Here is a 24,872-nt window from a genome sequence, read left to right as displayed (position 1 = left end):
GTGTACTGGGAAACCTTTAAGAGTGCGCCTGGAAAACAGACAAAACCCTAATTTATTATTTGCCAGTTTCCGTGGTGTAAATATTCTTATCATAATCAATTTCATGTTACCAACATGATATCACTGAATGCAGAGTCGGTAAGAGGTGTGCGATAGCGCACCATTATACAGAATTTCCACAATACGGACATAATAGATTTAAATAATCTCAAGAGCATATCTATTAGGAAAGTGTAGTAAGATAAGCAGGAAGTGTATGAGTTTGGGGTATTTATTAACTTTGTTTTAATATAATTTATTTAATCTTGTTTATATAATTTAATTTTTAATATTGGTCATATTTAATAATCACCTCATAAAACTCTTGAAAAATTAATAGTTATAGTTTGTTTTGTCTACAGTTTCATTTATACAGAATCATATAGTATGTAGACTTTTGAATCTGGGTTCTTTCACTAAGCATGACAACTTGTGGTGCTGTGTATATCAGCAGTTTGTACTTTTTACTGATGAGGAGTAGTCTATTATATAGACACTCCACAGAGTCTTATCCATTCATCATTTGATTTCGTTCCAGTTTTTGGCTACTATTCATAAATCTGCTAGAAACATTCATTCATTTGTTTACAGGTCTTTTGTCATGAGCTTTCACTTGTTTTGGATGAATATCTAGAGGATCATTGAGTTGTACGGTAAGGGATTAACTCTAAAAGAAACCACCAAAATGTTTTCCAAAGAGCATGTACTATTTTGTATTTCTACCAGAAATGTCTGAGAGCTCCAGTTGTACCACATGCTAACACTTAATGTGGTCAATCTTTTTAATTTTAGCCATTTCAGTGAGTAATGCAGTGGTTTCTTACTTTGATTTTTATATACATTTCTCTAATGATTAGTGATGCTAAGCATTGTTTCACGTTTATTCACTATTCATGTATCTTCTTTGGTGAAGTGTTCATTCAAATATTTTGCTCAATTATTAATTGGGTTACTTGTCTTATTATTACAAAAGTTGTTTGTGTATTCTGGATACAAGTTATTGATCAGATGTATATTTTGCAAATATGTTCATGCTTTCATTTTCTCAACAGTGTCCTTTAAAGATCAAAGGTTTTTAAATTTAATGAGGTCCAATTTATTACTTTTTAATGGTTCTTTATTTTTGTGTTCTACCAAAGAAGATTTTGCCCAATTCACAGTCACAAATATTTTCTGTCACATAACTAAAAATATCATTTTTTCTTAGCTCTAACTAAGACTGTAAGGCATTTTAAATTTATTTTTTTGTATAACATGAAGCAAGGTTTGATTTTGATTATTTTGCAGAAGGATATCCAATTTTTCCAAGGCTAATTTTTGAAAACTATCCTTTCCCCATTAAATTATGTTGACAACAATGTTGAAAAATCAATTTATCATATTCATTTGAGTCTGTTCTCAGCCCTTTGTTTTGTTACATTGTGTCTAGGCTTATGCCAATATAATACTACCTTCTTTAATGTAGCTTTGCAGTAAGTCTTGAAATCAAGTAGGGTAAGTCCTCAAGCTTTCTATTTCAAAATTCTTCTGACTAGTGGTGATCCTTTGCATTTCCATATAACTTTTAAAGTCAGCTTGCCAATTTCTATAAAAATGATTTCTAAGATTTTCATTAGGAGTAAATTGAATCTATAGCTCAATTTGTTGAGAATGAAAGTCTTAACAAAATGAAATTTTCCAATCCATAAGCATGTTAAAAGTCCTCAACATAGTGTATTATTTTCAAATCTTTATTATGTAGATTTAAAAGACTACATACTACATGTACGAAGCATATGAAAAGAACCCAGATTCAAAAGACTATATACTATATGTGTAATTCACTAAGCACATGTATTACTTCATTTGTTAAGGGTTTTTTTTTTTTCATTTCTGTTAGCAATATTTTATAGTTTTTGGTATAAAGGTTTTATATATCTGTTATTAAATTTATCCCTGTACATGTTGCTATGGTAAATAGTATTTTTAAATTACTTTCAAATTTTAAGTTACTAGTATATAGAAATAAAGTTGATTTCTTTGAATTTTTCTTGTGGTTTTACCTTTGACCCATGGACTATTTGGAAGTGTCTTATTAATTTCAAAATATTTGATGATTGTTTTCATATTTTTGTTATTTATTTCTAATTTAATTCTACTGTGATCAGATGATTTCAACATTTATATCCATTGACAATTGTTACATAGCTTAGAATATGGTCTACCTTCTTGATCCATGTGCACTTGAAAAGTATGTGCATTTTGCCACATTAAAAAGTCAAGTATTCTATAAATATCAATTAGATCAAATTGATTAATCATGCTATTCAAGATGTCTATACCTTAATTTTCAGGCTACTTGTCGCTGAGAAATACTAAAATATCTGGCTACAGAAAGAGAAATATTAAAATCAGCCATTGAGAGAGAAAAATTAAAATTTCTGACTATAGTAGTGTATTGTCTATTTCTCCCTTCAGTTCTATCAGGTTTGTCTCATTTTGAAACCATATTATTAGGTGCATACACACTTACAGATTTTAGGTATATTGGTGCATTGACACATTTATCCTTATGAAATGTTCCTCAATATCTCTAATAAATTCCTAGTTTCAGAATTAATATAGCCATTCCAACCTTCCTTTGGTTAGTATTAATATTTACTTGATATTTCTTTTTCTATCCTTTATCTTTAACATATCTGTATTTTATATACTAAATGTATAAAATTACTTTATATATAAAATAACAACCCTACAACAGTAAATCTCCATCTCTCCCATTCTATTCTTACTCTATTGTTATAATACACTTTACTTTTTAAAACAAGGGTGAAGGTCTTTTCACTTTTATGTATGCTATATATCCCATGATATGTTTGTATTATTTTTGCTTTAAACAGTCATACCAGATTCTTCTGGAGCTACTCTTTCTGCTGCTGAGTTCCAAATTCTCATCTGACATCATATTCCTTTTTCCTGGGGAAAATCCTTTAACATTTCTTGTAGTGAAGGTCTGTGGATCATGAATTTGTCAGCCTTTATTTATCTGAAAAAGTCTTAATTTCTCCTTTTTACCAATAATTTTTTTTATTTGTGAGACAGAGTCTCTCTCTATTACCCAGGCCGGAGTGCAGTGGTATGATCTTGGCTCACTGCAACCTCCTCTGCTGAGGTTCAAGCAATTCTCCTGCCTCAGCCTCCTGAGTAGCTGGGACTACAGGTGCACACCACCATGCCCGGCTAATTTTTGTATTTTTAGTAGAGACAGGGTTTCACTGTGTTGGCCAGGCTGCTCTTGAACTCCTGACCTCACAGTCTCCCTGCCTCGGCCTCCCAAAGTGCTGGGATTACAAGTGTGAGCCACTGTGCCCAGTTTTATCAATAATTTATATAGCATTATTGACATATAATCTACCTATAGTAAGTTGCACTATTTAACATACAATTTTGTGTGTATGCATTGGTGTGCATGTATACATAACCAAAATCAAGATGTTAAACTTTTCTATCCTCACAAGTCTCTTTATGTCCCTTTAAAATCCATTCTTACTTGTTACTTCTGAAAGATACTTTCTGTTAGCAAAACACTCTAGGTTGACAGTTGTTTTTTTCTTTCATTTTTCTCTATACTGTTTTGGCCTGCATAGTTTCTGGAAAAAAGTATGCTGTCATTCTTATACTTGTTCCTCCATAGATAAAGTATTTTCTCTGGTTGCTTTTAATAATTCTTGTTATCCCCTCTCTCCAGAAATTTCATTATAATTTGCCTTAATCGTTTTTCTTCCAGTCTTTCTCTGGTGGGGTTTTTTAAACTTTTTGAATGTGTAGGTTTATAGTTTTCATCAAGTGTGGAAAGCTTTTAGCCATTTATTTCTTGAAAAAAATTTTCTAATCCCTCCTCTCTCTGCTCCTTCGGGGCCTCCAATTATATGTATAATAAGCTATTTATTATTGTCTCACAGGTCACTGAGACTCGATTTTTTTTCAAATTTATTTGTCTATGCTTTACATAGTTTCCATTGTTATTTATTCTGGTTCACTGGTCTATTTTTTTCCCCAATATCTAATCTGGTTTTTAAAATTTTATTAGTATATTTTTTATTTCAGATACATTTTCTCCTTAATTTGTGATGGAATTATGTCCCAATATATCCACTCTAAGTTGAAAATGTATTTCATATACCTAGCCTACTGAACATCGTAGCTTAGCCTAGCCTAACTTAGACAAGCTCAGAGCACTTATATTAGCCTATAGTTGGGCAAAATCATCTGACACCAAGCGTATTTTATAAGACCGACTTGATTATTCTATGTAATTTATTGAATATTACATTGAGAGTGAAAAACAGAACAACTGTATGGGTACTCAAAGTATGGCTTCTACTGAGTGCATATTGCCTTTGTGCTATGGTATAGTTGAAAGGTTGCTAAGTTGAACCATCATAAGCTGGAGACCATCTATATTTTATTTTTCTGATCTAGAAGTTCCATTCAGGTTTGTTAGTGGGGCATGATCTTGTTGCTTGGATACTTGGATAATTTAATTAGTTTCACCCAGTGTTAAATAAGGCCAAGAAATTTCTTGGCAATAATCAGCAAAGAGTAGCAAATTTGAAATATATAGACATGGATCACCTAGCTTATTATTTGTGTTGTCTCACCTCAGAAAAGTCACTTAACTTCTCCAAGTTTAAGGATTCTCATCTATAAAATTGGAGTGAGTGGTAATAATATGAACTGACTGTATAAGAATTCGTTGGAGCAGCAAACAAATGGAGTATCTGGGGCCATGAGGCCCCCCCCTCAAGCTGTGCAACTCACCACTTTGGAAGCTGGCTTAGTTATGAGTCAGAGGGAGGATGAGCAGTTCCTTTGCTCTAGGAAGGAGTGGCAATGGAATGTTTCTGGATGCCACAAATGCAGACCACATGTTGCAAGATCCAGCAGTTGTTCCTGAAGCAGTGCTGAGATGCCAACCTAGAGGATGTCGCTCCTGCTCATATGAGCCCACAGGCCTCGAGGTGCCACTGTACCAATACTACAAGGGCCTGCCTCAGGTTTCACCTCAGCCACGTGTCTGTGCACTCCAAAGCCCTTGAGAGCTCTGACCAGGGGACAAAATCTCACAGAAGCTTGAGCACCTCAGCTCCATCAGGCTGGTTGTGTGCTGAAGATGATAGGGGATTTCAGAGACTGGGTGGCTGCTACCGCAAGAACCTAGCAAACAGGACAGGCAGAAAGAGGAATCAAAGGACTATATTAAAGCATGACTCAGGAAACATAAAAGAGCCAGACACACTGAGAATGCTTGTCCCAGAATAGTTAAGGAGAAAGTATCTTCCCACTCTAAACTTATCCCATAGCTTGTGGGGCAAGGAGACAGGGCTATAAAGAGCACACAGGCTGAACCAGTGCTCACACACCAAACAAGGAATGAAATGTGCCGTGGTACGATGACTGCCACCCAAGTCAAAAGGACAAAACTCTGGATAGTGTCCACAGAGAGAGGGTCTCAATGCGCACGTTGCAAGCCCTGTTTCAGTTTAACTTTGCGTTTTTCAACCTTAGCACTAGGGACATTTTGGGTTGGACAGTTCTTGGTGGTAGAGAGCTGTCTTGTGCATTGTGGAATATTTAGTACGTCACTGAGCTCTGTTCACTAGGGGACCAGGAACACCCCAGCCACCGGATATCTAAGTTGTGGCTATCAAAAATGTTTCCAGACACTGCCAAATCAAAATCACCTCTGATGGAGAAGCACTAATCTAGACTTCTAGTCTTAAGCCACAAAAGAAGTAAAGGCACTTGCAATAATATTTCCTGAGACTAGAGCTTGGTGTGAAATTCAGAGGCCTCTGCTACAAATCCAACACTTATGTGGATTTATTCATATCTGTTAACCAAAGCCATTATTTATCTAACAAATTTGCCCCAAGCACTTAACAGAGGCGTACAGTGTAGTGGTTAATCACACATACTCTGGTGCCAGAATCCCAGCTGCTTGGAACACAACTTTATTGCCTATTATCGGATCATCAAGGACAAGAGAATGCCACCTCTTTTCACCTTTTCATTTATCTGTAGAAAGTAGACAATGCCAGTCACTACCTCACAATGTATCCGTGAGGATATATATTCTTTGTGGCATGTAAAGTGCTCGGTATAGCACTTGGGACATGGTGAGTCCTACGAATGGTCTGTTTTCATGGCACTTCTCAGCTGGGGGTTGTGACAGTGTTCCCAGGGTTCATGACATTCATGGCACTTCTCAGCTGGGGGTTGTGACAGTGTTCCCAGGGTTCATGACATTCATGGCACTAAGGCATCTTGTTCAATTTTATTTTTTATAAGTATCTAAAACACTAACCCAAATATCTTGCCACTTTAAATAAAGCTGCTGAGTGATCGGATTAAATATTTCGGTCTACATGGCCCTTAGTAGGCTCAGGTGGGCCAGCTCCTGACTCAGGCTCTCAGAGGGTCACTCAGCTGCCACAGTGGTTTTGACTCTAGCAGGGCATTCGATTATCTTTGCCGTTAGTCATCATGTTGTCTCATTTGTGCCTGTAACACATAAAGACAAGAACATACAAGAAACATTGGTACCGAAACACAAGTTAAGAGGAGAACATGCCAATATTATTAACTCTGCAAGTTCATCTCAAAGTGACCTTCATCACTTCATTAGTTTAATTTATCTGACCAAAAGCCCAGTATCACATCCAGATGTCTCCAAAAATGTCTAAACTCAGAGTGCAAAAGATACTATCATAATTACAACAAATTTAGCTTTTCATTTATTAGGAAGGAAGAGATTACTCACACTTACGTTATTTGTCTGAAAGCGTTTTACAAACGGTCTGACATCCACCTACGAGGACGCTGTGATTGCAACGTCCTCAGTCCCCTCAGTCCTCTGACTTTTGACAATGACCTGAGTATTGTTTGGCTATTCCACCCTTCTCTAGTAGCCCAGCTTTCAGGGAGCTGACCCCACAAGAGTCTGAGTGATTCTGTAAATTCCACTGCCTGGACTCTATTTTTCCGTGGTGGGCACATGATTCAATTTTAGTTTATGAGATCTGAGAAGACGGTTGGGTTGGTTTCTGAGGGAAAAAAATCTTCACATCCTCTTCTTTTTTTTTTTTTTTTTGAGATGGATTCTTGCTGGAGTGCAGTGGCACAATCTCAGCTCACTGCAACCTCCACCTCCCAGGTTCAAGCGATTCTCCTGCCTCAGCCTTTTGAGTAGCTGGGACTACAGGCACATGCCACCAAGCCCAGCTAATTTTTGTATTTTTAGTAGAGACAGGGTTTCATCTTGTTGGCCAGGATGGTCTCGATCTCCTGACCTCATGATCTGCCTGCCTCAGCCTCCTGAAGTGCTGGGATTACAGGCGTGAGCCACTGTGCCCAGCCCACACTCTCTTTCTAGAGGAAAAATTACGGAGCCCAGGAGTTGGTCATCTTTCAACAACCAGGCTTAGTCACTAATATAATGAGGGTTTAAGACAAGAAAAGGCAGAGCAGAGAATGAAAACAGAACCAATCTGAAGGTGTTGTTGAACAGACAAATCACACCGACCCTCCAGCCCTCCCCACCTCTCGTTACACAAGCTGAGCTGGCATTGGATTTTTGGATTTTTGTTACTTGCATTCTAGCATAATCTTACTGATACGACATTAGCTTTTTTATTTTTTTTGAGATGGAGTTTTGCTGGGATTACAGGTGCACACCACCACACCCAGATAATTTTTTTTTTTTTTTGTATTTTTTAGTAGAGATGGGGTTTTGCCATGTTGGCCAGGCTGGTCTTAAACTCCTGATCTCCGGTTATCCACCTACCTCAGCCTACCAAAGTGTTGGGATTATAGGCATGAGCCACTGTGCTGGGCCTACCATTAGCTTTTCTAATTATTTGGAAATAAAAATTCATAAAAAGTAAACTATCTGAAATAAGCAATCTGCAAGAAGAACCACCTTCAGGGAGCTGACCCCACAAGCGTCTGAGTGATTCTGTAAATTCCACCTCATAAAAGCAATTTTTGTCTATTTTTACTTGCATAATACATAGATAAATGCAGTGGACTGAAATGTTATGTCCCCTACATCATTCATAAGTTGAAGTCCTAAACCTCAATGTGATGATATTTGGAGGGGGGAACCTTGAGAGGTGATTAGGTAATGAGGAGTAGCCCTCATGAATGAGATTAGTGCCTTTATGAAAGGGACCCAGTAAGATTCCTCAGCCCTGCTGCTCTGTGAAGACACAAAGAGAAGACAGTCATCTATGAACCAGATAGGAGGCCCTCAACTGGACACCAGATCTGCTGGCAGCTTCATCTCGAATGTCCCAACATCCAGAACTGTACAAAACAAATCTCTGTTGTTTATAAGCCACCCTGTCTATGGTATTCTGCTATAGCAGTCCAAATTGACCAAGACACAAACTTTCAATTTTCTAAGGCTTCTGCTTCCTGCCAAAATGGAGTAACAGGGACCAATTTCCCCTCCCATCTGAAACTACTAAAGAATAAAAAAACCTCTGAAGCAACAGCTTTTAAGACACTGCACATTAGGCAATGAGACAGTGTAATCTCTGAGAGGTAGGAAGCAAATGATGTAAAGCCTACAATTGCCCCAATGTAGTACCTGGAGAGCTTTTAGGCAGTGGCACAGTGAGGAGTAACCAAGGTGGAATCCTGTGTTGAGAAGTTAGAGCTGAGGATCCCAGGAGACAAAGGAGGCTGAAAGCTACCCAGAGAGACAATCTGGAAGAGAGGCAGGGGCTGCCCTCATGTTCTTGAGCAGAGTACTCATCAATGCATGTGTTTTAAGGAAACTACGTGAGACTGGGGAAAAGAAAAATTTACAGGATTCAGCTAGAGAGAACAGTACCCAGTGCAACCAACCAGGCTGGAAAACCTCAGAATACACAGGACATCGGTTGAGCTTTCAAAAGAGTCTTGCCTCAATAGTGGAGAATAAATAGTCTTAGCCTCGTTGCTGCTTTGGTCCCGCAAAAAACAAAAAACCAAAACTGTACTGTGAAGACCTGAATGGAACAAAGTGTTTCCAAATAACTGCATTTCAGAACAAAAGTAGAAAAGATTTTAAAAATATTTTTTAAATCAGTAACTAATGAAGTAAAATTTACAAGGTCTGGCATCCAGTTAGATATTATCAGGTACTCAAAGAAGCAGAAAAATATGACTCATAACGATGAGAAGAATAATAATTGAAACAGACTCAGAACTGACACAGATATTAGAATTAGCAGCCCACAACATTAAAATGGTTTTTGTAATTGTATTTCCTATCTTTAAAAATTTAATTCAAGACAATAAATATTTAAAAGACCCAAATCAGGCTTTTGGAGGTGGAAACCGTAATTTCCAAGACGAAACAACACTAGCTGGTATTAACAAAAGAATACATGTTAAAGAAGAAAAGCTTAGTGAATTTGAAGACATAGCTTTGGAAACCATACAAAATGAAGTACAAGTAATAATAATAATTTTAGAAAATAAAAAGAACATAAATGAGGCAACCCAAAGTGGCTTAATATACATCATGAGAATCCCTTAAGAATGGGGAGGAGACAGAAAAGCCATGTGAAGGGATAATGGCTAAATATTTAACAAATCTGAGGAAAATCATGAACACACAGATCCAAGAAGCACAGGAAACATAAAAAAAGAAATAACCCTAAATCACCAAAGCAAGGCACACCATAACCAAATTACTCAAAACAACTGATAAAAACAACGTCTCAAAAGCAGCGAGAGGAAGAAAGGAGTGATATACAGTGGAAGAAATATAAGGATGGCAGTACTTGCTTATAGGAAAGAATACAAGCAGGACAACAGTGGAGCAACTCTGCAGTACGGAAGGAAAAAGAATGTCAACCTAAAACTTCTACCTGGTAAAATATATGTCAGCAAAAAGCAAGATAAAAGCACTTTCAAACAACCAAAAGCTAAAAGAATTGGCAGCAGGCCTGCACCACAAGAATGTTAAAGGGAGTTTTTCTGGCAGAAGGAAAATGACACCAAATGGCAATCTGGACCTGCACAAAGCACTACGATCAATATCCATCATGAACAAAGGTACAAACATTTTAAACAAAATTCTCATAAATGAAATTGAAAAATTTATAAAAATGATAATACATCATGACCAAATGGGGTTTATACTAGAAATCTAAGGCTGATTTAACTTAAAAAAAATCAATTTGGTAATTTACCAAATCAACATAGTAAAAAAAAATATGATCATCTCTATGGATGTAGAAAAAGTATTTGACAAAATGCGATATTCATTCTTGAGAAAAAGTCTCTATCATCTAGGAAAGAAGTCAGTTTCCTAAAGCTAGTAAAGGGTATCTGTAAAAAACAAACACAAAAACTGTAGCTACATCATGCCAGTAAGTGAACTGAACTCTTTTCTCCTAAGATCAGGGCAAGACAAGGATGTCTACGGTTACCAGGTCTGTTTGATATTGTATTAGAGGTTCTAGTCAGTGCAATCAAACAAGCCAAAGAGACAAAAGGCATCCAGATTTCAACTGAATAAATAAATAGGTCTTTATCTGCAGGTGACATAACATCTATGAAGAAGATCCAGTGGAATCTACAAAATAGCTTCTAAAAGTAATAAATGTAGCTAGTTTACAGGCGACAACGCCAACACACAAGAATCAATTACATTTATATTTACCATCAACAAACAAATGGAAATCAAAATTTTAAAACTTTATTATTTTTAAAACACCAAACTATGAAATACATAAAGATTAAATCTGATGAAAGATCTAGTACCTAGAGAAAACTATGACATTGCTGAAAGACAAATTTATAGAGATATATACATCTTGTTCATGTTTCAGAAGACTCAGTGTTGTAAGGATATGAATCCTCTCCAATAAAAATCCCAACTGATTTTTGTTTTAGAACTTGTTTAACTGATTTGAAAGTTCATATGGAAATGTAGGGGACCTAGACTACCCAAAATAACTTGAAAAAGAAGAAGAAAGCTGGAAAGCTAACAGTACCTGATTTCAAGACTCAGAGCTACAGTAATCAAAACTAACACACAGTCTGAATATTTTTAAAATATAAATAAAAGGAACAAAACAGAGAGCTCAGAAATAGACCAACTCATATATGGATGGCCACTTTTTTTTTTTTTTTTGGACACATAGTTTCAATCTTAACCCCCAGGCTGGAATGCAGTGGCATGATCTCAGCTCACTGCAACCTCTGCCTCCCAGGTTCAAGCGATTTTCCTGCCTCACAGCTTCCTGAGTAGCTGGGATTATAGGAGTGCACCACTGCACCCAGCTAATTTTTGTATTTTTAGTAGAGATGGGTTTCACCATGTTGGCCAGGCTGATCTTGAAGTCCTGAGCGCAAATGATCCGCCCACCTCAGCCTCCCAAAGTGCTAGGATTACAGGCGTGAGCCACCACTCCTGGCCAGATGACCAATTTTTAACAAACATGTTAAGGCAATTCAGTAGAATTGGAGTCTTTTCAAGAAATAGTATAATACAGAACAATGGAATATGCCAGAAAAACCCTACTTTGATGCATACTTATTCACACTATATTAACTAGATTGAATCACAGATTTTAATGTTCATAGTAGTTTTATGTGTGAAAACAACATGAATTTCCATTAATGGAAAAAGAATAAACAAATTGTATATGTTGATACAATGTAATTCTAGTTAGTGATAAAAATGAATCGAGGCCGGGCGCGGTGGCTCAAGCCTATAATCCCAGCACTTTGGGAGGCCGAGGCGGGTGGATCACGAGGTCAAGAGAACGAGACCATCCTGGTCAACATGGTGAAACCCCATCTCTACTAAAAATACAAAAAATTAGCTGGGCATGGTGGTGCACGCCTGTAATCCCAGCTACTCAGGAGGCTGAGGCAGGAGAATTGCCTGAACCCAGGAGGCGGAGGTTGCAGTGAGCCGAGATCGCGCCATTGCACTCCAGCCTGGGCAACAAGAGCGAAACTCCGTCTCAAAAAAAAAAAAAAAAAAGAATCGATAATTAATATATGTAACATTAAAGAATCTTAAAATAGCTATGCTGACTGAAATAAGCCACATCAAAAAAAAATGTCTTATTCCATTTACATAAAACTATGGAAAGTAAAAACTAACCTATAGTGACAAGAAAGATTGGTTACCTAAGGACTAGGAGAAGCAGGAGGGGAGAAGGATGGATTATAAAAGGGCTCAAGAAACTTGCAGGCAGTGGATACATACGTTCAGTATCTTGATTGTGGTGATCGTTTCATGCGTGTATGGATATGCCAAAATGTATCAAATGTCACACTTTAAATATGTGCAATTTCTGGTATATCAGTTACATCTCAACTTAAAAAATAAATTTAAAAAAGAAAAAACTTAAATCTTTATTTCTCATATGTTTCCTAAATCAATATGCCATTGAAACATTTGCTAACAAATCAACCTTTCCGTTGTCTATTTTAAATTATACAATGAGTCATTTATGAACTGGCAAATTATAATGTATCTTTATTCTGTATATAATGATTATTATGAATGATAGTAAAATGAACTTCATAACAGAGTCTCAACATAGACATATTTGAAAATGATTTTTAAAAAATAGATTACACAAAAACGGCAACTTTAAAAAATTCCTAAGGAGAGGTATTGAGAGACTGTATATTACCATAAAAAGGAAAAGTCAAAGGCCACATGCACACGAAGGTTCACTGCAGCACTGTTTACAATAGCAAAGACCTGGAACCAACCCAAATGCCCAGAGATGATAGACTGGACCGGGAAACTGTGGCACATATACACCATGGAATACTACGCAGCCATAAAAAACGATGAGTTCATGTCCTTTGTAGGGACATGGATGAACCTGGAAACCATCATTCTCAGCAAACTGACACAAGAACAGAAAATCAAACACTGCATGTTCTCACTCGTAGGTGGGTGTTGAACAATGAGAACACATGGACACAGGGAGGGGAGCATCACACACTGAGGTGTGTTGGGAGGAACTAGGGGAGGGACAGTGGGGGGTAGGGAGTTGGGGAGAGATAGCATGGGGAGAAATGCCAGATATAAGTGAGAGGGAGGAAGGCAGCAACCCACATTGCCATGTATGTACGTACCTATGCAACAATCCTGTATGTTCGTCACATGTACCCCAAAACCTAAAATGCAATAAAAAAAAAAAATATATATATATATATATACATATATATATAAAGAAAAGTCAAAAAGCTACGAGAATGTGGATCTAGATTATTGAAGAGGTCTTGAGAGGTATGAAGGGACTTGCTCCAAGAGACATATGTCCCAGTCCCCTCATGGAGTAAGGATCAAAGGAATCATAAATGCGAATGACCTGATCAGCTGTGCTGAGCTGACCTGTTTTCTCATCTGTCTGGTACAGGCAATGGAGCTAGGTGAAAGTACAGGTTATTTTACAGGTAAAACAGCGGAGGCCATAGGATAGGCAGCCTTTTGTCGTTTTAGGAGTTGGTTTTCACTGTCCCCTATTGCTGCTGTAACAAATTACCACACACTCAGTGGTTCAAACAACACAAAGGTATTGTCTTACACTTATGGAGGTTAAAAGTCTTAAATGGGTTGCGGGGCTGCATTCCTCCTGGAGGCTTTCAGGGAAAATCCTCTCCTGGTCTTTTCCGCCTCTTAGATAGAGGCTGCCTGCATGCCTTGGCTGCTGGCCTGTGTCATTCCAGCCTCTGCTTCCATCCTCATTCTCCTTCTCTCACTCTGACCCTCCTGCCTCTCTTTCACAAGGATCCACCAGGATAATCCAGGTTAATCTCTCCATCTCAAGATCCTTAATCACGTCTGCAAAGACTCCTCGGCCATATTAGGCAACACACACACACACACACACACACACACACACACGTTCTGAGGATTAGACCTGGGCATCCTGTGTGTGTGGGAGTGGGGTGGAGGGACTATTCTGCTCATCATACCCTCTATTTGGACCCTTTGATATGACCTCCATATTCATGTTTTTTCTGTTCTTTTACTACTACCCCCAAGAAGCCTATATTTTCCCCCTAGTTCCAGGACAAATTAGCCCTAAGCTTTCCATTTATCTGTTCTTGTCTACCTTTTCTTCTGAGTTAAATTTTTTTTCTTTCTTTTCTTTCTTTCTTCCTTCTCTTTCTTTCTCTCTTTCTTCTTTCTCTGTTCCTCTTGTTTCTGCTGTTAAAATACCTGTTTTGTTTTTGTTTTTGTTTTTTTGAGATGGAGTCTCGCTCTATCACCCAGGCTGGAGTGTAGTGGTACAATATCAGCTCACTACAGCCTCTGCCTCCCCAGCTCAAGTGAGTCTCCTGCCTCAGCCTCCTGAGTATCTGGGATTACAAGAAGGCGCCACCATGCCCATCTAATTTTTATATTTTAGTAGAGATGGGTTTTTGCCATGTTGGCCAGGCTGGTTTCGCTTTGGCCTCCCAAAGTTCTGGGATTACAGGTGTGAGCCACCTGGCCCGGCCACAAAGTAATGCTACAGATTTATTTAATTAACAGTTCATGAGAGCTACTACAGGCAGCAGGCTTGCTATGAGGATACTGTGAACAGATGCTGCCCATGCCCCAATGAGGTTCAGCTGGGAGAGGCAGAAGGCTCCCCGTGAGAGGAGTGTTTCTAAGAAGTACAGTGTGTAAGGGGAGTGAGTGTCAGCTCCTGGTCTACACTGAGGGCCTCCCTGAGGAAGTGACATTTGTCAAAACCTAGAATCATATGGGTGGAGCTTTGGAGCTCTTTTTCAGGTTAGCATTGATCTCTTTCTGCCTGGTTCTGTTGAGTTTCCTGGTGCAGAGGAGGCAGGAAGTCTCCAGGGACCACCTGGTGAAGTTGAGCAGGAGGGCCCTGGGGTTGCTAACGGGCTTGATTAGACCTGGCCCGAGGACGCCGGGAGCCCATGGAGCACAGGGCTCCAGACCCGGGCATTTCTGCACTCTTTCTACCAGGCCATAGGCTGTGCTTCCTCCAGGAGCGAGAGGCCGTTTTCTCTTTTGCCCACTGGGTGGAGTATTTTAGCCAAAGAAGGGGACTTGGGCAGCCGGGACTTCGCCGGCGATCTTCGCCTCGGAGAAGGTGGTCTCTTCCGGAGCCACGGCCACCAGACCCTCCCTCCGCGAACGGTCCCCGAACTTCGCACACCTGCGGCTCGGGTTCAGGCCCGTCCAGGTAAAAGGAAATATTGTAACAGATTTTAACATTTTAGAGCCAGAAAGGGGACTTAGGAGCTTGGTGACTGTCCCTCTTTCGCAGATTGGAAACGCGAGGCCCCCGCCTGAGGGCTCCTGACCTGGCGGGGTGCGGGGAACCAGGGGGCGGTTCTTTCGCTCTCCAGGCGCCCAGATGGAGCCCTGCAGACCTTCGAAGGCAGGCGTGAGCCCGCACGTTTCTCTTTGTAGGTGAAATGGTCTGAGAGAAAATCGTTCTGCCACCTGTCAAGAATAAACAAGCCGGGCGCGGTGGCTCAAGCCTGTAATCCCAGCACTTTGGGAGGCCGAGGCGGGTGGATCACGAGGTCAAGAGATCGAGACCATCCTGGTCAACATGGTGAAACCCCGTCTCTACTAAAAATACAAAAAAAGCAGCTGGGCGTGGTGGCACGTGCCTGTAATCCCAGCTACTCAGGAGGCTGAGGCAGGAGAGTTACTTGAACCCAGGAGGCGGAGGTTGCGGTGAGCTGAGATCGCGCCATTGCACTCCAGCCTGGGTAACAAGAGCGAAACTCCGTCTCAAAAAAAAAAAAAAGAGAATAAACAAATGAAATGAGCTAGGTTAGATGAAGGAACTCTAGGCGGCGGCCACTCACAGTGAAGGGCTGGGAAAGGGGCCTACGGCGCGTACTGTGACAACACTGAACATTTATTTGTATTCATTTGTGTATTTTGTTCTACCCCTTCTTGTTTGAAACAAAACGAAAAGTACCTACTAATGGCACATAAAAATACACACATTTCAGCACGACCACAGACATTAGGAGCGCATGACACATTGGCTCTGGGCTGCAGCTAAAACCGGAAAAAACAGCTGCTTTGCAGGATGTAAGACTGACTCAGAAATGTGTGAAGCATTCCTTGTTTAAAAAATAAATGAGTTAAAATTGGTGAGCAGTGAGGCAGAGGAAAAACAAAAATAGGAAAATGAAAGGCAGGCAGAAAATAAGCCTGGTACATTGAATGTAAACTATGAAAACCGACCTCTTTCTGAGAGGGAGGCATGAGTGTAGACCTCCCATCTCCCGTGCATGCTCGGGGGAAACCTGATCGCCACAGCCTATGTCAGTGGTCGCGTGTCCTGTGTCCTCAGGGCTGAGCTGCCCGGCCCAAATGAGTCTGTGATCTTGGGGCAGGAACTTCCCACAGCGCAGGCTTTGCTTTTCGTAGTAAACCAGACTTGAAGGCTAAACTAAATTTTAAGAAAATTATTTCCTTTCCTTACAGTTTTGTCAATTGTAAGTCAGAATGAAACTCAAAGACTCTGACTCTAAATATATCCTGATTTTTCAGTAACAGTTAAAAAATCCTACTTAGATATTGAGGAAAGTGGAGCAAATTCTAAATAAAGGTAACCCAGTAAGATGCAGACAACTGGGAACAGTTTTGGGAAGCTGACCTCAAAAACACGAGACACACGCTGTCTCACTCAGAAATCTTTTCCCCCTTGCATTTCCCGAAGAAAGCAGAGATCTCCCATGCTTGCCATTGACTTGGAAAGCTAAGTGCACTTAGAATGGATATTCTCCGCTCCATCTTTTGAAAACATAGAGACTATATCATTAGAAAGGACAGAATGCTGTCAAGGGTTTTTGCGATGGGTTCTTCAAGGCCCCAACCTCCTGCACATGAAGTGTAACATCAGTCCGACTGTCGGTATAAGGCCCCCTGACTGCAGGGGAGCCTCACTTTACTCAGAGAGGCCACGGGCCTTCTCTTTTTCTTCTAGCCCCGTGAAAGCTGTGCGTGACAGAGTTCTCTGTCTTTCCAAAGCTGATTTAAACTAAAGCAAAACCAAAACTTGATCAGAACCATGAGTGCCATAGATGCCTTTGAAGAGTGGAGAGACACAACTGGACACGGTTGGACTGGAAGAGATGGTCAAGAAGCTACTTAAGCAAAGGGGTGTCTGCAAGGGAATTGCCCAGTCAGAAGCAAAGCAACCGGAAGCAGCAGCTTTGAGGCAGGGTGAATTCTTGCTCCAGCGGTTAGAAATGTGGCAAACTTAGATAAGTTGTGCATCTCTCTGAACCTGTTAGCTCAACTGCAGGATGAGCCTGATCACTTCTGCCCCAATTGCCTACTGGATTCAAGGAAGAAATGGACAAGAAATGGTTCACAAACCATTCATGTTAGAAGCAGAAGAATGTCCATTATCTAACTAATGTTCCACCAGCTCCAGTGAGAAGTAAGTAGACTAGCTGCCGCTTTTGAGCACCTACGTTGTGCCACGCTCTTCCATCTATGTGTTTTAAACGTTATGGTTATATTCAGCCCCACTTTACATAGAGAGGAACTGAGATCAGAGAGGGCAAGTGACCCTCCAAAGTTCATCAGCTGTTGAAAGACAGAGGAGGATTTGAACTCTGAAGCTTGTTTCACTTTATTTGAATGAGGACAGATTCTTCTGGTGTCAGCTGGGTTCAGCAGGATGCCCCTGAACCCCTCACCCAGCGGCTGGCAGAGGATTTCTAAGAAGAGAGGATGGAAGGCATAAAAGATAGGAGTAGAACATGAATAGGTCTACCTCGGGGCTCTGTTTTGTTCCATGTTGCAGTGAAGGGCAGGGGATGAGCAACCGCCTGAGAGGACAGGCTGAGTTCCCTCCCTGGTGTGACTTAACGATTCAGTAATGCGTGAGTGTTCCAAGTCTCCATTTGCCTATTGGGGCCATAGCCCCTTATCTCTCTCCCTCTCAAGTTTTTCCCTCTTTGGCCTTTCTAGCCTCTTTATTTCATGCGTGCACATTCTTGTCTTTTTCTTCTGCCTCTTCCCTCTTTACCACTCTGACAGACTGTATCAGCGAGTCCCTCTACGGTGTCGTATCTAACTTTTTTATTCACTGCATGATTTATTTTTAGCCTGAAACAACTGCATCCTAAAAATGGAGTTCCTAATGAGACAGAGGCTGAGCAGAGCTATGTAAGGTATCTGGGGCTTGGCCTCCCAGCCTCCCTAGCCTGGCTCTTTTTCTACTCTCGCGCGTGCGTGCGTGCGTGCGTGTGTGTGTGTGTGGTGTGTGTGTGTATATGTGTGTGTCTGCTCTTTGTCCTGAGCCCACGATTCCAGAGCTGGCTGGACCCAAGGAGGTGAAGAGTCACTTCTCGGCCCCAGGAAGGGCAAAGAAGAGATACGAAATCAGTCTGTCTGCTCCCTGCTTGTCTCAACAAGGCCTCTAGCAGTCTTCCGTCCTCTCTCCTGCACACAGCATATTTGGGAACGAGAAACAAAACTTTTCCCAAATGAAGAGAACTCACTTGTTTATTGTGGGGGTTTATTTGCTGTCCTCTTGCAGGGCAGAAGAGGGGCTTAATTTCCCCACATATGATGGGAAGGACCGAGTGGTAAGTCTCTCCGAGAAGAACTTTAAGCAGGTTTTAAAGAAATATGATTTGCTCTGCCTCTACTACCATGAGCCGGTGTCTTCAGATAAGGTGGCGCAGAAACAGTTTCAACTGAAGGAAATCGTGCTTGAGGTGAGTAACCAAAGGGCATGCCGTCCGCGCTGCCCCACTGGGGATGGGTGCTGAGGGAATGCCTTTGGCCAGTGGTCGGGATGTGGGAATGAGAGTGCAGAGAATATAGACTGAAGTCTGCTTCATTTTGGCCTCACATGAATCAGATGCTCTTGTCACAAAGCTGGGATGTGTGAACAATGAGGGGTGGGTCCAAATTCTTCGTATGAAGAGGATCAAAGGCGCTGCGCTACGACGGGTCTGATGTAAAGTCTTTCATTCACATTATGGTCCCCTTGACTTTTCAAGGGCCCTTGTCCCAGCTAGTGTTTCCCAGATAGAATGTAGAAACTGTTGTTAAAACTGTCAGGCTGAAATGAAATCCAGGGACTACTTGTGGATTTCACTCAGCGTGCCCACTCTGCTCCCTCGAATCTCCCCACGATCCTGGAGAGACCAGAGTTACCTGACCGTGCCCCTCTCCGTGGGTCAGATGGAGAATATCACTCCATGACTTTCCTCTCTCATGATTTGCTGTCAGTCAGCATTACAGAACGTAGTTATGTGCAGATCTTCCGAGCGGCGTATTCATTTCTATGATTTGTTTTTCTCAGAAAGTTCTTGGTGGGACTTTAGGGCAGAGCTGAAGTCACTGCTTATTTTATCTGTATTACATGGCCTGCCTGTTTGCAGCCTGGCACTGAGGCCCATTTTCTAATCATTTGTGAGTGCTCCAGAAACTATTTCTGCAGCTCCTCCTGGACAGCTTAAGATGGCTTACACTTTAAGGGTGACTGAGAGTGCCAAGAATGCTAGTGGGCATTCTTGATGCCTCATCAGCCCCCATGCCTAGCCCAGGTGCAATCCTGTGAAAGGGATGTTTGAGCATTACAGTGTATTATCCAGCACAATCAGAGAACTCAGGCTGATGAAATAGTTTGATTAACAGAATTATCATATAAAACCAGGTGGATTTGATTAAAAAAATAGACTGTAATAAAATCCAGCAAAACTATTCCAAATACATAAAAAATACATCTCCAACCTCGAGTGCTGAATATGGAAGTTCAGTTCTCTCTGTGGGTTGCAAGAAAAGAGAAAGCAGGGATAGTTATTAAGCCTTTATACTATAGAAGAGAGCACATCGCAGGCTGGGAAAGAGCAGGACACAGAACCTGGCTGGTGCTTAGCCCACGACAGCAACACTTACATTATATCTCCATCTCCAACTGCCAAACTCAGTCATTGAGAGACGTGGTTATGAAGTGTAGCTGAAGCACAAGGGTTCTCCCCTATATGCTCATCACTGTCCAGTTAGCCTAGAACCTAAAAGAATGCCTGTGGGTGGCCAGCACAGGCAAGGACATTCATTTCTGATTCTAATTTTTTTTTAAAGAAATCTCTTTGTATCCTCTCTCTCTCTCTCTCTCTCTCTCTCTCTCTCTCTCTCTCTCTCTCCCCCCACCCCCCACCCCAGGTATGTCTGTCCCCAAAGACTATGCAAAATCATGAGCAGGAACTTCCCCTGGGCTTACCATCCCTCCAGACACCTTTGATCCAAGAGTGCCCTTTTCACACGTGGGTGGGTGCTGGGCCCAGCAGAGACTGTCGGGGTAAATTCACCACAGGAGTTAATTTGATGCCCCTCAGGCTGCTGAAGCTGGAGTGAGGCATCATTAGGAAAAAAAGAGGACAGAACATGAAGTCAGGATATCTGGATTTAAATTCTGACTTTGTCTCTACTAGGCACAGGACGCAGGGCAAATTATGTAATTTCTCAGAGCCTCATTTCTTTATCTATAAATATGGAAAAATAACTATCATGCAGGCTTAAGAAATCATTAAATGATAATAATGTTTATTAAATGCTTACTAAGTGCAGGATTGGTCTAAGCACTTGGTATTAGCTTGTTTAATCCTTTCGATAACTCTGTGAAGTAGGTGCAGTTACCAATCGCATTTTATAGATGGGGAAACTGAAGCAGAGCGGCTAAGTTGTTCAAGGTCACACAGCTACTGCAGGTGAAGGCTGTTGTACTTAATACCTCCGCTGCACTGCTCCTGAAATCAGTGGGAAAATGCCCAAGGGGCTTCTGGGTAGCCTGGTTAAGATGATTTCAAGAGTCTTCCTTAAACAGAGTTGCTCAGCCTCTGGGCCCGGGTCTGATGACGCCAGCTGTCCCACCAGCAGGGCCGAGAAGCACATGACCTGGAGGCACTGCTCATGCCAAAGCCCAAACTGAGGAGGAAGTCTGGGATCCATTAGTGAAGGTAGGGAAGGGGCAGACCTTTGTTGAGAGATTTGTCCAGTGCAGCATCAAGGAAAAAGATGGGTCCAGGAAGTCCATGAGTAGAAAGAGTGAATATGCCTTTAAACTTTCTTCGTGGTCAAAACAACTATTTTGTTCTCTTAATCCTCTAGACCCCACACTTGCACTAAGAAAAATAGTCTGCTCACTTCCGGGGCTGTGGCTGTTAGAGGGTGGGGGGAAAAAGAGGAGGCAGTTTCTAGTGTACGTCCATCAAGGCAGTGTGGTCTCAGCTATGGGCAAGTGACTGCAAGGGAGGTGGCTCTCTTCCCCCTTGCAGCCTAGGAAGGTGGCTTCCGACACTTTTTATCGTAACCCACTATGACCTAGTATACACAGACACACACACAGATGCACACACACACCAGAAACAAAATTTTTATAAAACAATACTTATTACTTGGGTAATTTAAAAAATATTTTTTCTATTTTTATTCTGCTCTCTTCTATTTCACTTGAAAAACTGATTCAACCTATGAAGTTGATTTTGCTCGCCACTGAGGAGTTGCCATCCCCAGGTTGAAACACCTGAAGAATTTCTAGAAATTAGAAACTCACAGCTCCTCACACTAAGGCCACCCCATTCTAAGAAACTCCAAGGACACTGTAGTCAGTCACGTGTATTTTGTCTGCATCTCTAAGGGATGTCAATGAAAAGAGCCTGAAACAGCTTCATCCACAGAGCGAGGTCATTGCCTGATGAGGGGCACCTGAAATGCCATTCAATTAGTCATGCATCTGCTACTTACTTTATGCGGGCCCTGGGGTAGATGCTGTGGATACAGGAAAACGAGACCCTCAAGAGGCACACAGCTGAACACAGAAGATGTGCGAACAAGAAGCTACAGTGCAGGGAGGTTGCCATAACAACAGAACAACTTATAAGTTTCTCAGGGAGAGTAGAGGAAAGAGGAAGAGCCAGAACTGGTTTGTGAAATGCATAGGAATTTATTGGCAAAATAGCAAAGATTCACCAGGTATGGTGGCTCACGCCTATAATCCCAGCACTTTGGGAGGCTGAGGTGGGCTGATCACAAGGTCAAGAGATCGAGACCATCCTGGACACCATGGTGAATCCCCTTCTCTACTAATACCACAAAAATTAGCTGGGTGTGGTGGCACATGTCTATAGTCGCAACTACTTGAGAGGCTGAGTTAGGAGAATCTCTTGAACCTGGGAGGTGGAGGATGCAGTAAGCGGAGATCGTGCCACTGCACTCCAGTCTGAACAACAAGAGTGAAACTCAGTCTAAAAAAAAAAAAAAGATTCTGATGGCTCTCAAGTATTTTTCCACCTGGTAGCTTTTTTCTAAAATTTGGCAAAGAGAGCCTCATTTCTTTAGGGTAAGATTTTTGTCCCTACTTAGTCAAGTTCCTGTGGGAGAGGTTGGCCTTTGAGATGTTGCCAACTGCTCACATCCCCTGAGTCTGAATTCTGTCTTGAGAACAGGGCTTGAGGAGGGGAAGAGGAGAAGGGGGAGAAGATGAGGTCTGTAAAGCTTAGCAGGAAAAAGGCAAGCAATAGGACACAGGAGGCACCAGACTCAAACTGTGCTTTCCAATCTGGCCAGAGTCCAGCTCTGGAGGGCCCAAGGGTCAGTGCATGGTCCATAGTTCCATGCAGATACTCTACACATACTTGTTCATGAGAGTCATCTGGGCTGATCTGAACTCCTCATTTGATAGCTCTAATCCTGACTTAAACAGCTGGTAATTCTGATTCCTGGTTGGGTATTCTTCATCAACAAATTAGCATATACTCATTTAGACATTTCAGAGTATGTGAAAAAGAATGAAAAGGCAATAAAAATAACCACATCAAAATAAGCATAGATAATGTTTTGGTAGATTTCTTTCCAGTATTTTTTCCATACATAAATATACATTTTTTAATTGAGAATTATGCCATTTATACAATTTCATTTCCAACTTGTTTTACTTCCATATATTGTATTTCTGTATTAATCAGCAACGTTGATACCAGCATAGTATTCCACTCTATTATTATACATATTTTCAAAATAATTTCCCTATGTTTGCATCCTGACACAACTTTTACAGTTTTAAAAGTCTTTATCTATCTTTTCATTGTTGTTTTAATGAACATTTCTTTGATTTCTGGTTGAAGTCTTCCATAAAATTATTTTGCCATTTATATATTTTTTTCTTCCATAAATTATTTTTCTATGCCTTTTCTCATTTTTCTCTGGGGGTGTCAACACGAATTAGAAAGGGAGTTGCGATTTTGCATGCTGTCTCTCGAAGCTTCCTTCCGCCAAAATAGTAAATTTAGTCACACCACAGCGGCCAACTTCCATTAGCATTGCAGGACTCAGAGAGAGGATGTGGGCAGGGAATTCAGTTTCTCCTTGCTGCTTTGCTTCCTGCTTCCTCTTTCCCCTTGAAACTGCTGTGCAAGCTACTGCTCCTATCATATCCTAAAATATGGCCAGAGAAAGTCCTTCAACATCACCGTTTCCCTGAGGTTGAAGTGCTTGACAGATGGCATGTTCTAACACGGGCTTCCAGATCAGATAGACCTGGGTTCCGTATTTGCAAGGTGGAGATGACAGTGCTGTTGTGAGGATTGAATGAGGCTGCCCAGCAAGAGCACAGCTCTGGCACGCAGAAGATGCTTAACAGATGCTGGCTTCTTTCAGCCCGCATGCTGCATTTTGTCAGGATTCTAAACACAATGCAGCGAACCCCATGTTTACAAACTGAGGAAACCGGGGCTTGGGAGCTCGGGACTGGAAATGCATTGCCATCTTGCCTATTCACAGCCAGCTTTATTCGTTCCTCCTCTTATCGTTTATTCACTCCTCCTCTCTGGGGCTGGGGAGGAGTGACTTGCGGGTGGTCACAGGTCTCTCTCGATGTGTCCCTGTTTGGCATTCTCTCTGTTCTGCAAGGCTTGGCTCAGCCTGTGTCGGCTCAACCACCTCTTCGATGCCATTTGTCACGTTAGGCCTTGCCCCATTTTCAGTCATGGTTCAGGCTCACCCACTTTGAGAGGTACTTCCAGTTTCCTTCTAATCCCTTCCACTTTACTCTTTTTCCCTATGGAGACATGGGTTGTATTTTCCCCTTTAGATGAGAAGCCTCATGAGAGGTGGTCTGAACTAAAGGCAGACTTGGTAACAGGGAAGCAAAAAGAAAAGAAAAGCAAAACAACAGCAGACTGAGTCAAGCTCACATTGGACAAGGATCAAGAAACTCCTTGTGACTCAAAAACACAACTAAATGAATGGACTTGTCACATGACAACGTGACAAGTGGAGCCCCAGCTGGCCAGGCATCAGCAATATGGCCTCCACATTGTGAGTTCCTGAGCCCTCTACACATAGCATTACCGTTCTGCCCAGCACCCAGCCTGGGAGGAGGAATCATTGACTCCTTCCTCTTTCCCTTCTGCCTTAACACAGATCTTATCCCTAACTCCAAGACCTTTATCTTTTCCTCTACACCACTTCGGTGCTAGGAATCCAGCATTCCAACCTGAAAAAGAAGGAAAGAAAAAAAGAAAAGGATGAAAGCTTTTTCCCGGTGAGCTTCACACTTACCTAGAACCAATTTCATGGCCACTGAAATCACCTGTAGAAGGAAGGGAGAAAAAAGACATCCGGGGACCTCGGAGCTCAGTTTCGGACCTCTGGCCACTTTTCCTTCATATTCACGTTTCATAGGTCGATGCTGTTAGTCATGCATATGTATTTTGGGTGGCAGGGTAGAGGGGGGTGAATAGCAACTAAATAGACTAAGCTGTAACGAATATGCATTTATTGGATTAAGGAAAGCTATGGGGGATTTTTT

The 24,872-nt window shown here is 41.2% G+C and overlaps 1 protein-coding gene across 1 annotated transcript in view; it reads left to right on the top strand.

The window, feature by feature from the left end:
- Positions 1-18,362: 18,362 nt before the first annotated feature.
- CASQ2 (calsequestrin 2) overlaps positions 18,363-24,872 on the top strand; it is a 72,495-nt gene continuing 65,985 nt past the window's right edge. The window contains exon 1 of the mRNA XM_035252561.3: positions 18,363-18,771. Within this exon, the coding sequence (XP_035108452.1) occupies positions 18,538-18,771 (234 nt within the window). The 5' untranslated portion in view covers positions 18,363-18,537. The remainder of the gene's footprint in view (positions 18,772-24,872) is intronic.

The sequence above is a fragment of the Callithrix jacchus genome, chromosome 7, assembly GCF_049354715.1.
Source record: "Callithrix jacchus isolate 240 chromosome 7, calJac240_pri, whole genome shotgun sequence".
Lineage (NCBI taxonomy): Eukaryota > Metazoa > Chordata > Mammalia > Primates > Cebidae > Callithrix > Callithrix jacchus.
This window is presented reverse-complemented; position numbering and strand designations above follow the sequence as displayed.